This window comes from Hypanus sabinus, chromosome 27 (assembly GCF_030144855.1).
Source record: "Hypanus sabinus isolate sHypSab1 chromosome 27, sHypSab1.hap1, whole genome shotgun sequence".
Classification (NCBI taxonomy): domain Eukaryota; kingdom Metazoa; phylum Chordata; class Chondrichthyes; order Myliobatiformes; family Dasyatidae; genus Hypanus; species Hypanus sabinus.
In genome coordinates, this window is record NC_082732.1 from 41,488,130 (window position 1) to 41,503,627 (window position 15,498).

Here is a 15,498-nt window from a genome sequence, read left to right on the forward strand (position 1 = left end):
AAAATGAAAACAAACGAGCATTCAAGGCAGACGAACTGAATAAGTATTTTGCATACTAGCAGAATAGTGGAAGTTCCAGGCATCGGGGTCATGAAGTGTGTGAAGTTGCCATTACTAGGGAGAAGGTTCTTGGGAAACTGAAAGGTCTGAAGTTAGATGTTACTTGGACCAGATGGTGTACACCCTGTGGCTCTGTAAAAGGTGGCTGAAATGGCTAATGTGGAGGCATTAGTAATGATCTTTCAAGGATCACTAGATTCTGGAATAGTTCTAGAAGACAAAAACTTCAAATGTCACTTCAAGAAAAGGAGAAAGTCAGAAGAAAGGAAATGAGAGACCAGTGAGTCTGGCCTCAGTGGATAGGAAGATGTTGGAGTCAATTGTTAAGGATGTGGTTTCTGGGTACTGTGAGATACATGATAAAATTGGCCATGGTTAGCATAGTTTCCTCAAGGGAAAATCTTAACTGAAAAATCTGTTGAAATTCTTTGAAGAAATAACAAGCAGGATAGACAAAGTGTGTACTTGGATTTTCAGAAGGCCTTTGACGTTGTCACACCTGAGGCTGCTTAACATGTTAAGGGCCCATGGTATACTAGCATGGATAGAACATTGGCTGATTGGCAGGAGGCAAAGAGTGGGAATAAAAGGAGCCTTTTCTGGTTGGTTGTGGTGACTAGTGGAGTGCCGCAGGGGTTGGAGCTGGGACCGCTTCTTTTTACATTATATGTCAATGACTTGGATGGTGGAATTGATGTCTTTGTTACAAAGTTTGCGAACAATATGAAGATAGGTTTTGGGGCAGGTAGAGAGGCTACAGAAGGACTTAGACAGATTAGGAGAATGGGAAAAGAAATAGCAGATGGAATACAGTGCCGGGAAGTGTACGGCTATTCACTTCAGTGGAAGAAATAAAAGAGTTAGTTGTTTTCTAGATGAAGAGAAAACTCAAATATCCGAGGTGCAAAGGGACTTGGGAGTTCCTGTGTAGGATTTCCGGAAGGTTGATTCTTTGGTGAGGAAGGCAAATGTTATGTTAGCATTTACTTCAAGAGGACTAGAATATAAAAGCAAGGATGCAATGTCGAGGCTTTGTAAAGTTCTGGTGAGGACTCACTTGGAGTATTGTGAACAGATTTGCGCCCCTTATCTTAGAAAGAACGTGCTGACATTGGAGAAGGTTCAAAGGAAGTTCATGAAAATTATTCCAGGTTTGAATGGTTCATCAAATGAAGTGCATTTAATGGCTCTGGGCATGTATTCATTAGAATTCAGAAGAATGAAGAACGAGGGGTAACCTCACTGAAACCTATGGAATGTTGAAAGGTCTTGATAAGAGTGGATGTGGAGAGGGTATTTCCTATGGTGGGAGAGTCTAAAACCAGAGGACACAGCCTCAGAATAGAGGGGTGTTGTTTTAGAATGGAGATGAGGAGGAATTTCTTTTGCAAGAGGATGGTGAATCTGGAATTCGTTGCCAAAGGCATCTGTGGAAGCTAAGTCTTTATGTATATTTAATGCAGAAGTTGATAGATTCTTGATTTGTCACAGCATTAAGAGGGAAGGCAGGAGATCGAGGCTGAGAGGAAAAACTGGATCAGCCATGTTGAAATGGTGGAGCACTCATAGACCAAATGGCCTAATTCTGCTCCTATATCTTGTGGTCTTACACACACACACACACACACACACAAAATCTCAAACATCTCCGTACCTGAATGATAACCGGTAACACCAGTTCTGGAAAGCCAACAGTGTGTGCCTGAGTCTGCAAATACTCCAACGTCAGGTCATACAACTGCTCGATCAAGCCATCCTGCAATGAAAATTTATAAATCATAAACCATAATATTTCAGTATTCTCAATTATCCTTGAAATTAATGCAGCATATCCCCTAACAAATGACAGATTATTTCGTGTCTTAGTAAAAGCAGTGTTTGCAAAACCGATCACCTAGCTCAGAATGACCTGGAGTACAATCTGTCATACAGAACATCAGATGGCTCTCCCATGCACCCATGAACACCACCTCAGCATTTCTCTCTCTCTCTTTTCACTACTTGCTTAACTTAACTTTATTGCATATATTTCTTATTATATATTGCAATTAACTGCTGCCTAATAACAAATTTCACTATATATGCCAGTGATATTAACCCAGATTCTGAATTCTGATAATCCCATCCCTCCTGGAACTTTGCAAGTTCTTGGTACGAACAGCTGGTAAAATATCTGATACATCATTTTAGAGATGCCGGTGTTTTGCATTTGAGACTTTTAATGTGAAACTGTGGTGGTGAGGCAAAAGAAAGTGTTTCAGATATGTTCACTGTTTGTTGGTGGGTGCTTCTTTTCAAACTGACCAAACGTGCTGAGTCCTAGACAAGCAATAGATATCTACTGCTTCAGAATACAAGGAAGTCCCTTTCAAACTGAGATGAGGGAGAATTTCTTCAGCCAGAGGGTGGTGAATCTGTGGAATTCATTGCCACAAATAGCTGTGGAGGCCAAGACATTGGGTATATTTAGAGCAGAGGTCGAAGGTTTTTGATAAGTCAGGGTGTCAAAGTTACAGGAAGAAGGCAGGAAGGAGAATGAGGTTGAGGGGGATAATAAATCAACCATGATGGAATGAGAGAACTGGCTCGATGGGCTGAATGTCCAAATTCTGCTAGTATGTTTTATGGGTAAAGCATTTATTTAAAGTTATTCAGTATAAAGTTCAAAGTAAATTTGTTACCAAAGTACATATATGTCACCATATACAATGTCCTGAGATTCATTTTCCTGCTGGCATATTCAATAAATCCATAATAAAATCAATGAAAAACAGCACCAACTTGGGTGTTCATCCAGTGTGCAGAGGACAAAAAACTGTGTGAATACATAAATAAATAAACAAACAAGCAATGAATATCGAGACCATGAGATAAAGAGTCCTTGAAGGTGAATTAATGGGTTATGGGAACATATCAATGATGGGGCAAGTTATCCTCACTGGTTCAAGAGCCTGAGGACTGGCTCAAGGGCCGCTGGTTTCCTCTTCCTTAAGCCAAAACTCAGCTCCTTAGTCTTGTTGACATTGAGTGAGAGGCTGTTGTTACGGCAGCAGTCAACCAGATTTTCAATCTCCCTCCCAATTCCACACCATCTTTGATTCGGCCTACGATAGTGATGCTGTCAGCAAGTCTGAATGTGGCCTTGGAGCTGTGTTTAACCACGCATCACAAGTATAAAGTGAGCAGAGCAGAGGGCTAAGCACACAGCCTGTGCTGATGGAGATTGTGGAGATGTCGCCAAATCAAACTGACTGGGGTCTGCAAGTGAGGAAACCAATTGCACAAAGAGTTATTGAAGTCAAGGTCTTAGACATTATTGATTAGTTTTCAGAGGATGATGGTATGCTGAGCTGTAGTTCACAAAAAGCACCCTGATGTATGCATCTTTGCTATCCAGATGTTCCAGAGTTGAGTGAAGAGCCAATGAGATACCTGTTGGTCTGGTAAGCAAATCAGAGCAGATCCAAGTTGCTTCTCAGGCAGGAGCTGAGATGTTTTTATCACCAACTTCACACAGTGGTGGGGCTCATCAGCAAAAATGATGAAACAATGTACAGGAAGGAGGTTAAACACCTAGAGAGCTGATGCAGTGACAACATCTTGATGCTTAATGCCATCAAAACCAAGGAGATGATCGTCAATTTCAGACGGTCTCAGCCTGAGCACACACCCCTCAGCATCAGCGGCTCCACAGTGGAGAGAGTGGAAAACATCAAGTTCCTCGGGGTGCAGATCTCGGACAATTTCACCTGGTCCAGGAACACCACTGGGATTGTGAAATGGGCCCAGCAGAGATTGCACTTTCTGAGGAAACTTAAACAAGCATCACTCCCCCACTAACATCTTAACTACATTCTACAGAGGAGTGGTTGAGAGTGTGCTGACCTTTTGCATCACAACCTGATACTCCAGCTGCAGTGCTGCCGACAAAAAAGCCTTGCAGAGGGTGGTTAGGGGAGCCGAGACGGTTATTGGGGTCTCCCTACCTTCTGTCCAAGACCTCTTTCAGAGTCGATGCCTCCAGAAGACACAGTACATCATTAAAGACCCCTCACACCCTCTCCATGAACTGTTTGTTCTTCTGCCATCAGGTAAATGTTACAGGAGCATCAAATCTAAAACCACAAGGCTACTAAACAGCTTCCTCCCACAGGCAGTCAGACTGCTAAATAGCTGCTCTACCTGATTCTGCTTTGGACACTTTTAACTTGCACTGGACACTTATAACTTGTTTTTAACTGACATGTGGCTGTTGTGTTTTACTATTTATCGTTATGTTTATTATTTAGTGTTGCGTTTGTTATGTTATGATTACACTGCTCCTGGGAACACTGTCTCATTCTGCCCTGCGGAGCTGATGTATGGTTAGAATGACAATAAAGTTTTTGAATCTCGAAAAGACTCCATCACTGTGATTGTAGTGCTAATGAACGGTAGTCATTCAGGCAGGCACCGGTATAATTGAAGCCTGCTTGAAGCAGCTGGGTACCTCAGACTGTTGAAGCGACAGGTTAAAGATCTCAGTGAGCACTCTAGCCAGCTGATTAGCGCAGGTCTTTAAGAAATCGGCCAGCTATCTCCTCCACACTTACCGTGGGTTCACCCTCCTGAAGGCTGCTCACACGCTGGCCTCAGGGACTGAAACTGCAGGATCACTGGGGGCTTGTTATGGATAGGACAAAGTGAGCAAGAAGGCATTGAGCTCATCTGGAAGTAAAGCCCTATTGTCACCTCTGTCACTTGATTTAACTTCATAAGATGTGACAGCATTCAAGCCCTGCCACAACTGTCAAGCAACCTTCGTTGATTCACGTTGCCACTTTGCTCATGAAATGGCTTTCCGGAGATCATACCTGGACCTCTTGGGGTGTATGGGGTGTCAGGGAGGGGTAGCACCTCTGGTGGGGGAGTGGCTGTGGCACCTGTGGCTCCCCGTAGCCGTTTGCATGCGACAGCAGCCACACCCCGGGCAACCGCTATGACAAGCCGGCTAAACCAGGTGAGGGTAGCCAATGGGTCTCAAACCCTCAGTGAGATAGGGAGTTGTCTATCCCAGCACGTGAAAACAGACTCCGGCGGATTGAGCGGATGAGACTGACGGAAGGTCCAACGGTCAAGAAGGTGGTCTCTACAAGTGTCGTGGGAAGTGTAGAGCACGACTAGACACAGAAGATGTCCTGGTCATCCACACTGCGCCTAGTCCCATCTCCAGCTTGTCTCGACTCATCTTGCCACCGGATCCAGATGGGAATTGGAACGAGAGAGTAACGCTGATGCTGCACAACTCTCCATCATTTAAATCCAAATCAAGCGCTAGTCTCGACACCATCATAATGGCGTCAAGGTCTTCATCGACGACAATGGACGAACACCTGGACCTCTTACGACTTTCTTGGTCATCAGACTTGAACGCCTCTGATCTGGGCCTCAGCAGATGCAGATCTCAGGGTTCATCCAGGGCTTCTGGTTGGGGGAAGACTCTGAATGATGTTGTGGGCACACACTGATGTTTTGTGCAAATCACAAGAACATCAATGCAAATTTCACAGAAAGCTTACTGTAGGCAGGTAACGCCCACAGAGATAAAAAATAAAAGATGTGGCTTTACACTTTCATGTTGAGTGTAGGCTTTATTTAGAGTGTAGCACTAATTGATCTTGTTCCATATCGGAAAGATTTGTATCAAGAAAGAAAATAAATTGAATGGGCAAAATCTGTAACAAAAAATCGTACTCACTGGTAGTGAACAAGACCAACGTAACAGCAACAGACTCAAATGCCAATGTGGACGTCAGAATGCAAGACTCACTGAACCCTGATGCAAAACAGGAAATAGCGATGGACTCAAATCCATGCAATTGGAAATCAAAGCTGTGGTTTTGCACTGGTTCAGGGCATAAGCTTCAACAGTTGGGCAGGAATTAGTTAGTGGAGCAATGTTTAAAGATTAGCTTTGCCACTTGTACATCGAAACATAGAGTGGAATGCATTGTTTGCAACAACTCAGTCCCAGATGTGCTGAACCCTCAAGATTCATAATGCTCCCGGCATGCCCACAACTTAATAACCCTAACCTATCTTTGGAACGTGGGGGGAAAATGGAGCAACCAGAGGAAACCCACACAGTCACGGGGAGAACATACGAGCTCCTTACAGGCAGCAGCAGGAATCGAACCCCGATCACTGATTGGTAGATGATCGAAAAAATGGAGGGCTATGCAAGAGAGAAGGGTTAGGTTGATTTTACAGTAAGTAAAGGGTCAGCATAACATCTTGGGCCAAAGGGCTTGCAATGTTATATATTCTATGTGAAAATAATAAACTAACTTACCAATTTGTACTACAGAAATAACCCAAAAGCAGTTGCTAAACAAGTAAGGAAAATTCACATCCTGATTTGAGTTACACTACACTGAGCCTCAAAAAGTTTCAGCTTGGGTCTCCAAAGCTTCAAACTTTCAGAGTCCTCAGGTTTGAGCTCTTCCCCTCCATCTTCTTAAGACTTCATTGGGCGAGAAGTGACAAGAAGCTGGAGCAGAGGCTGGAGTACAGTTGGTGCAAGCAGGGTCTCAATTCAGGACTGACAGTGCAGAGCAAACATTTAGAATTGCCATCATTAGGACTCGGAACAGTACAGCATAGGAAAAGGCCCTTCAGCTCATAGTGTTGTGCCAAAGTATAAAGTAAGTTTACTGTCAAAGTACATATATATCACCATATACAACCCTCAGATTCGTTTTCTTGCAGGCATACATAGTAAATCCAAGAAGCACAGTAGAATCAGTGAAAGATTGCACCCAACAGGATTGACATTAAGAATGCAATGTGAGGCTTTATATGGCATTTGGGAGGATGGAACAATTGAGTAGTTTTAGGCCCCTTATCTAAAGAAGGATGTGCTGACACTAGAGAGGGTTCAAAGGAGGTTCACAAAAATGATTGTGGAATTGAAAGGCTTGTCGTATGAGGAGCGTCTGATCACTCTGGGCCTGTACTCGATGGAATTTAGAAGAAGGAGAGGTGATCTCTCATTGAAACCTATCAAATGTTGAAAGGTCTAGATAGAGTAGATATGGAGAAGATGTTTCCTATGGTAGAGGGGTCTACAACCAGAGGGCACAGCCTTAGAATAGAGGGACATCCCCTTAGAATGGAGATGAGGGGAAATTTCTTTAGCCACAGGGTGGCGAATCTATGGAATTTGTTGCCACAGGTGGAAGGCAGATATTGAGCATATAAAGCGGAAGTTGATAGTTTCTTCACAAGTCAGGGCGTGAAACATTATGGGGAGAAGGCAGGAGAATGGGGTTGAGAGGGAACTGGATCAGCCATGATCAAAAGGCAGAACTGACTTGATTGGCAGAATGGCCTAATTCTGCTCCACTATCTTAAGGACAAACAGCCATTAAAACGAATCCCTCCTGCCTGCGCGGTCCAAAACCATCCACTCGCTGAACATTCACGAGTCTATCTTAGAGCCACTGGAATGTCCCTCCACTACCACCTCTGGCACCGCATTCCGGGCACCGACCACTTTCTATAAAAATCTTGCCCCACACATCTCCATTGAACTTCCCCTCTCTCAGTTTTAATGCATATCCTCTAGTATTAGACATCTTGCCCCTGAGAACAAAATGGTAGTTGTCTATTTATGCTCCTCATCTCATACCCTTCTATTGGGGTCCCCTCAGACTGTGCCACACAGTGAACACACGTGACCCTGAGAAACCAAGGCACAGGCCCATAATGAACAATTACTTTTCAGTTATTGAGATACAGCACCGAGTAGGCCCTTCCGGCCCTCTGATCCACACCACCCAGCAACCCCCGATTTAATCCTAGTCTAACCTCAGGACAATTTACAATTAACCTACCAGTATGTCTTTGGACTGTGGGAGGAAACTGGAGCACCTGGAGGAAACCCACGCAGCCATGGGTGGAACGAACAAACTCCTTACAGACAGCGGTGGGAATTGAACCCGGGTCGCTGGTACTGTAAAGCGTTGTGCTAACCGCTACAACACCGTGCTGCCCCTCTCTCCTAATGGCAGCCTCTCTCACATAGCTCTTTTGACATTGGCTCACAAAAGTCAAAGTCCAGTTTTTTGCCAGACGCACAGGTGCAATGAAAGGGTTCCGTGCAGCTGCATCGCAGGCTTGCAGTAAGGGAAATGGGACTGCTATTCATTTTCATCCTTTCTCCATTAGGGTTGTTCCCTGTTCACAGACATCGTCATAACATCACAAGGAATGAAGTGGTTAATGCCCATTTGTCTCGACGACGCACTGACCAAGGTTTCGATACTGTTTGTCCCACTCCCATGCAGCATCCACGCCACGCCCACGAGACTCAAAAGCCATTGCATTGCCCAAGTCGTCAGCCTGATCTGAACCTCCACTCCACCACGGCTACATCCACATCGCCTGGTACAACTTCACGTACATACAAACCAGCTATGTCTGTAACAGTTCAACTTTAACTGTCATTCAACCATACATGAATACCCATAAATACAGCCAAACCAAACAGTGTTATTTTGGGGCTAAAGAGTAAAACAGCAGCAACAGTCACACACAGCACGAGACACACCTCATACATACAAGACAACAAGCATATATAAGTTAGCAGTAAAATACTGTCACACAAACAAAAAGTTGCTTGTGACTTCTGATGAAAGGTCTCGACCTGAAACATTAACTGGCTCTTCACTTACCCCTTTTCTCCCCACCTGTCCATCACCTCCCTCTTGTGCCCCCTCTCCCCTTTCTCCCATGATCTGCTCTCCTCTCCTATCAAATTTCTTCTTCAATCCTTTACCTCATCCACCTATCACCTCCCAGCTTCTTATTTCATCCTCCCTCACCTGGACTCACCTATCACCTACCAGCTTGTATCCTTCCCCGCCTCCCACCTTCTTCCCCCTTCCTTTCCAGTCCTGATGAAGGGTCTCAGCCCAAAACATCGACTATTTATTCCTCTCCATAAATGCTACTTCACCTTCCTCCAACATTTTGTGTTTCAAATGGAATGGACAGCTGCTCTCATTGTCGAAGGGTTTAATAGCAGAGATAATGCAGGTGAGAGATAATGTTCAAAGGAGACGTGCGGGAAGATTTCTTACGCAGAGCTTGCACTGTTAGGTGTGGTAGTGGAGACAAATATCACAGAGACATTTAAGAGACTCTTAGATAGTCACATGAATGTGTAGAGAATCAAGGGATATGGCTATTACGTAGGCAAAAGTAAGATATTTTTGAGGCTTTTACATATTATTTAGAGACACAGCACAGAACAGGCCCTTCAAGCCCAACAAACCACCAATTTAACCCAACCCTATTCACAGGACAATTAACGTTTCTGAACTGTGGGAGGAAACCCACACGGTCTTAGGGAAATAACTCCTTATAGTCGGCACTGGAATCGAACTCTGAACTCCGACACCATGAGGTGTTACAGCGTCACACGAACTACTATTTTAATTAGTTAGGCACTACATTGTGGGCTGAAGGGCTTGTTATCCAATTTAAATAAGAAGCTGGAGATTTCATAATTTTTTATGGGGAGAGGGAAGGCATATTAATGCATGGATGCAGTGACTTTAACAGTTACGGTCCCATTAAAGAACTACTTGGTTCCTTCAACAACAAGCAAGGTTGCTCTCTACTTACTCTGTAAGCTTTCTCCTGCAAGTTTGCATTGGACAGCTTCAGAACCACAGCGAAGTTGATTGGCCGAACACTCATCCGCCCAGGTTTCTTGTTAAAATCCACCTGTTGGAAAATCTAAAGAACGCAATCATTATTAAATCAAATAAGACTCAAGAGATGTCACTTTCTGAACAACACATCTCAAGCTCAAACTATACTTATCTTGATTTCCTGAGAAGTTAAGCATGATCAGATTTATTTATAAAGCAAACGCTCTATCTCCCTCCGTAACAAGGAAAGTTTTTATTGTTTAATAGTGGAACATCACTGCCAGAATTCCTCAGGTCAGTGTCCTACGCCAACCACCACATCAACAATCTCCTGCCCATCCTAAGACCAGGACTGAAGATGCTCGTTACTTAATATTCTGGTTTTTCAAGGAATAAAATCCGTACCACACTGTAAGACTGAGGAACTAACTGTGAACTTCAGGAAGGGGAAGTCAAGGAACGCCACCAGTCGTTACCAGGGGTCGGAAGTGGAAAGGGTGAGCAGTTTCAAGTTCTTGGATGTCAATATCATCTGGGCCCAAAATACCTGGGCAGGCAAGTCACCAGCTATATTTCATCAGGAGTCTGAGGAGATACAGTGTGTCAGCAAAGTCTCTTAACAATTAACAAAGAATGCAAAGGGCATTCTAACTGTTGCATAACCATCTGGTACGGAGCAGCCACTGCACAGGATTGGGAAAAGCTGCAAAAAGTTGTAAACTCTGCCAGCTCCATCAAGGACATCTTGAAAAAGTGATGTTTCAAAAAGATAGTATCCACCATTAGGGACCCTCATGACCAGGACATGCCCTCTAATTACTACCATCAGAGAGGAGGTTCAGGAGCCTGAAGGACTAGACTCAATATTTTAGGAACAGTTTCTACCTCACTACTTTTGCTCTCTTTTTGCACTGCTTATTTTTATATAAAATTCTTACTTTACTTTATAGTTTTTCATCTATTGCACTGCACCATTGCCTCAAAACCACATCTGCCAGTGATAACAAACCTGACTCTGACATTGAAAAGCTAGGGCTACTGATCTCTGAGCTGCCCCTACAGATAAACAGACCACAAGACATGCATGGATGTTGGAGCCAGTTGACTTCACCATCAATGGTTTGAAGAGTTACCACAAAGGCACAAAGATAGCCCTTGCTAAATAAGTGGAATCTTAACTTTTCAGTTCCTGCTGCTGCCTGTAAGGAGTTTGTGCGTTCTCCCTATGACTGTGTGGGTTTCCTCCGGGTGCTCCGGTTTCCTCCCACAGTCCGAAGCTGTATGGGTGCGTGTTAGTGAGTTGTGGGCGTGCTAGCTTGGTGTGAGAAGCACAGCAACACCACAGCATATCTTTAGTCTGTGTTGGTCATGGATGCAAACAACACCTTTCACTGCATGTTTCAATGTACATGTGACAAATAAAGCCATACTTGTATCTTTGTCTCTCACCCACGAGGCTGCTGTGACACTCTCACTCTTCTGATGAGCCCCCAACTCAAAGGATCATTACTTCACCTCCCCACAGAGACATACAGCCCACAAAAGGTGCGCTGGTTGTTAACACAATTGGCACATTTCACTGTATGCTACTAAGTATATGTGATTGATAAATAGGCCAGGGACTCCCAAGCTGGGGTCCATGGATCCCTCGGTTAACAGTAAGGGTCCATGGCATAGAAAAGGTTGGGAACCCATGCTTTAGGCCAAATTTGATGGCGAAAGTTTAAACCAGATAGAGTAACAATGATTGGGTGATCATGTTTGGTGACCGTGATGCTGGGCTGAACTTAATCGAATGTAGAACAGTACAGCTCAGGAACAGTTGCACTCAACCAATTGAATTAATAATCAAATGGCCAACTAAACTAATCCCTTCTGCCTACACAACGTTCACGTTCTTCCATTTCGAAGTTCAAAGCTCAAATTAGATCTCTTATCGCAAACAAGAGAAAATCTGCAGATGCTGGAAATCCAAACACACACTCACAGAATGCTGGAGGAACTCAGCAGGTCAGGCAGCAAAGTACATAACCTTCAGATTTGTCTGTGGCTCCTTACGGTCAGCCACAAAACAAAGAAAGCCCCAAAAGAATCCTTTAAAAAACACAGACCGTCAGACACCTGACATGTGGGGTGGGGTGGGGGGGGAGGGAGAGAGAGGGGGAGAGGGAGAGAGGAGAGAGAGAGAAATAAACAATAAAAGCAAAGAGCTTCAGAGATGCTTTGTGAAAGATATGAAGCCAGACATCACTGCTGCTGGAGCAGGCCACAGCCTAAGTTCACTGCAAAGCCAAATGAAAGTTGCAAGATCAGACATGAAGCCAGGCATTACTGCAGCCAGTAATCTCAGAGCCTCCTGAGCACCTCTGTCGTAATTGTGTCCACCACCATAACAGGCAATGCATTCAATACTCACAGCTCCTCTGTACTTCCTCCTCTCGCCTTAAATAATTGCCCTCTTGCATTGGGTATTTCATGCCTGGGAATAACATACTGGCTGTCTACTCTATGTACACTCAGTGGCCACTTTATTAGGTACACCTGCTCATTAGTGCAAATATCTAATCAGCCAATCGCGAGGCAGCAACTCAATGCATAAAAGCATGCAGACATGGTCAAAAGGTTCAATTGTTGTTCAGACCAAACATCAGAATGGGGAAGAAATGTGAACTAAGTGATTTTGACGGTGGAATGATTGTTGATGCCAGACAGGGTGGTTCACGTATCTCAAGAGGTTACTGATCTCCTGGGATTTTCACGCACAACTGACCGTGAAGTTCACAGAGAATGGTGCGAAATATGAAAAAGCATCCCATGAGTAGCAGTCCTGACCTCTCTTATTAACAAGGCATTCTTTGCCCACAAAGCTGCCACTCACTAGATGTGTTTGGTTTCTCCCACCTTTCACTAGAGACTCTAGAGACTGTTGTTGGTGAAAATTCCAGGAGATCAGCAATTTCTGAGATACTCAAACCACCCCATCTGGCACCAACAAGTATTTCAGCTTTTCCAATTTCCATGTGTAACTAAAAGTCTGAGGCGGATGGAAAAAACTGATTTAATTCAGTTGCTGTGTGTATTAGGATTAAAAGACTTCAGCTTTCCTCGTTGCCAAAAGTAAAAAATATCCTTTGAGAGGAAAGGATTTTTATTTTGATTCTCCCTGGAAAAAGATTTTAAACTATATTGTATTTCTCTATTCTCCTGTAAATGCTTGGAAGAAAATGTTTTCCAAAGTAGTGTGCATTGACAGAATCCTCTGCTTTACTCACTTTACACTTTTGACTGTGTGGCTAAGCACAGCTCCAATGCCATATTCAAGTCTGCCGGTGACCCTGCTGGCGTAGGCCGATCAAAGATGGTCATGAATCAGCATACAGGAGGGAGATTGAAAACCTGGCTGAGTGGTGCCAAAAGAACAACCTCTCTCTCAATGTCAGCTGATTACTGACTTCAGGACAATAAAACCAGAGAGAGGTCCATGTGCCAGTCCTCATTAGAGGAGAGGATCAGCAAATTTAAATTCCTCGGTGTTATTTCAGAGGACCTGTCCTGGACCCAGCGTATAAATGCAGTTTGAAGAAACCATAGCAGTGCCTCCACTTCCTTGGGAATTGGTGAACAGTTGGCTTGACATCTAAAATTTTGACAAACTTCTATAGCTCAGCAGTGGAGAGTATATTGACTGGCTGAAACACCAATGCCCTTGAATGGAAAATCCTACCAAAAGTAGTGAATACGGCCAAGTTCATCACGGGAAAAGCCCTCCTCACCACTGAACAGATCTACATGGAACGCTGTCGCAGGAAAGTAGCAACCGTCTTCAGGGACCTCCACCACCCAGGCCATACTCTCTTCTCACCGCTGGAAGGAGGTACAGGAGCCTCAGGACTCACACCACCAGGTTCAGGAACCCTCAACCATCAGGCTCTTGAACCAGCGAGGCTAATTTCACTTGCCCCATCACTGAAACATTCCCACAACCAATAGATTTACTTTCAAGGACTCTTCATCTCATTTTTTAAAAATATTTACTTATTGTTATTATTTCTTTAATTTTGCACTTGCAGTTTGTTGACTCTTGCACACTGGTTGAACGCCCAAGTTGGTTTCATTGATTCGGTTATGGTTTTATTGAGCATGCCCACAAGAAAATGTACCGCAGGTTTATATGAGGTGACATTTATGCACTTTGATAATAAACTTACTTTGAATTTGAACACATCCATCTACGTTCAGATCCCAGTAGACACACTGACACAGCTCTCGTTTATATATAAGCGTGGAACGTGAGCTCCCTTTTCTGTTAGTTATTCTACCCTGAGCAGCAACCTGACTAGACGTTACAGCCACAGAGTACACCGCGATCAATTGGGTCCCGTTACTGACACCCCCCATCATCATTCATTCCTTCTCGCACTGAATACCAGATGTGCAAAGTCATAAATTATTAGCGCATCCTCTGGCAAACTGCTCCCTGAAAGCAACTGCCTCGGTTTTACAAAGCACATCACCTTACAGAGACTGGTGCTGAGAATCCGCGCCAGTTCTCCACACTGCAAGCCTCAGTGAAATATTTATCTGCAGGGTTTTCTGCTTCCCGCAGAATCGTTGTCTTATTCATGACTCTAGTGCAGACTCTAAAGTCGATTAGCATCCATTGTAAGCAGTATTGTGTAGCAGTTTTGGGACTCTTGCCTAAGAAAGGACATGCTGACATTGGAGAGGGTCCAGAGGAGATTCACAAGAATGATTACGGGAATGAAAAGGTGACCATATGAGGAGTGCTTGATGGCACTGGGTCTGTACTCACTGGAGTTTAGAAGAATGAGGGGATCTCACTGAAACCTATAAAGGCTTCAATAGAGTGAATGTGGAGAGGATGTTTCCTATAGCGGGGGAACGCCAAGACCAGAGGACACAGATAGAGTGAATGTGGAGAGGATGTTTCCTATAGCGGGGGAACGCCAAGACCAGAGGACACAGATAGAGTGAATGTGGAGAGGATGTTTCCTATAGCGGGGGAACGCCAAGACCAGAGGACACAGATAGAGTGAATGTGGAGAGGATGTTTCCTATAGCGGGGGAACGCCAAGACCAGAGGACACAGCCTCAGAATTGAAAGGAAAATACCTTTAGAGCAGAGGTGAGGGGGAACTTCTTTAGCCAGAGAGTGGTGAATCTGTGGAATTCATTGCAATGCATGGCTGTGGAGGCTAAATCACTGGGTATACTTAAAGTAGAGGATGACAGGCTCTCGATTAGTAAAGATGTCAAAGATTATGGGGAGAAAGCAGAAGAATGGGGTTGAGAGGGAATATCAATCAGTCATGAAACTTGCTCCAATGATTTATGTTTGCATGGAAGCTCCTGTCAGTAAATTATTACAGTGCTCGAGTAATCCTCCTTCCAAAGAAACCTCAGTGATTGCAAAGCACTTTGTAGAGGTTGAAAGTAATATTATTGAAGAGCACCTCTTTCTTCTTAGCCGAAGGCTTGATAAGGTTGGCAAGGGCAAGGAGAACTGTGGCCAAAATTTTGACCTCCGTTACTCAGATCTTTGAGAGGTGAACTTGATCCTCAGATTTGTACTGGCTTCTCTCCATCCCAGCCCACTGCAATACAACGGGTAGGTCACGACCACAGCACTGCGCCTGGTCACGAGGCAGGATATGAAGCTCCCAGAGAGGACGAAGAAAATCAAAGAATCTGCAGGTGCAGCAAGTGTGAAGGGAAACAA

The 15,498-nt window shown here is 44.1% G+C and overlaps 1 protein-coding gene across 4 annotated transcripts in view; it reads right to left on the bottom strand.

Annotated features, from left to right (window-relative positions):
- The window catches only part of noc2l (NOC2-like nucleolar associated transcriptional repressor), a 163,845-nt gene that overhangs the window by 60,361 nt on the left and 87,986 nt on the right, over positions 1-15,498 (bottom strand). For all 4 annotated transcript variants that reach the window (XM_059952319.1, XM_059952316.1, XM_059952317.1 and 1 more), the window contains 2 exons: positions 9,730-9,843; positions 1,715-1,816 (listed from right to left, as the gene is read on the bottom strand). In XM_059952319.1, coding sequence (XP_059808302.1) covers positions 1,715-1,816; positions 9,730-9,843 — 216 coding nt within the window. The remainder of the gene's footprint in view (positions 1-1,714; positions 1,817-9,729; positions 9,844-15,498) is intronic.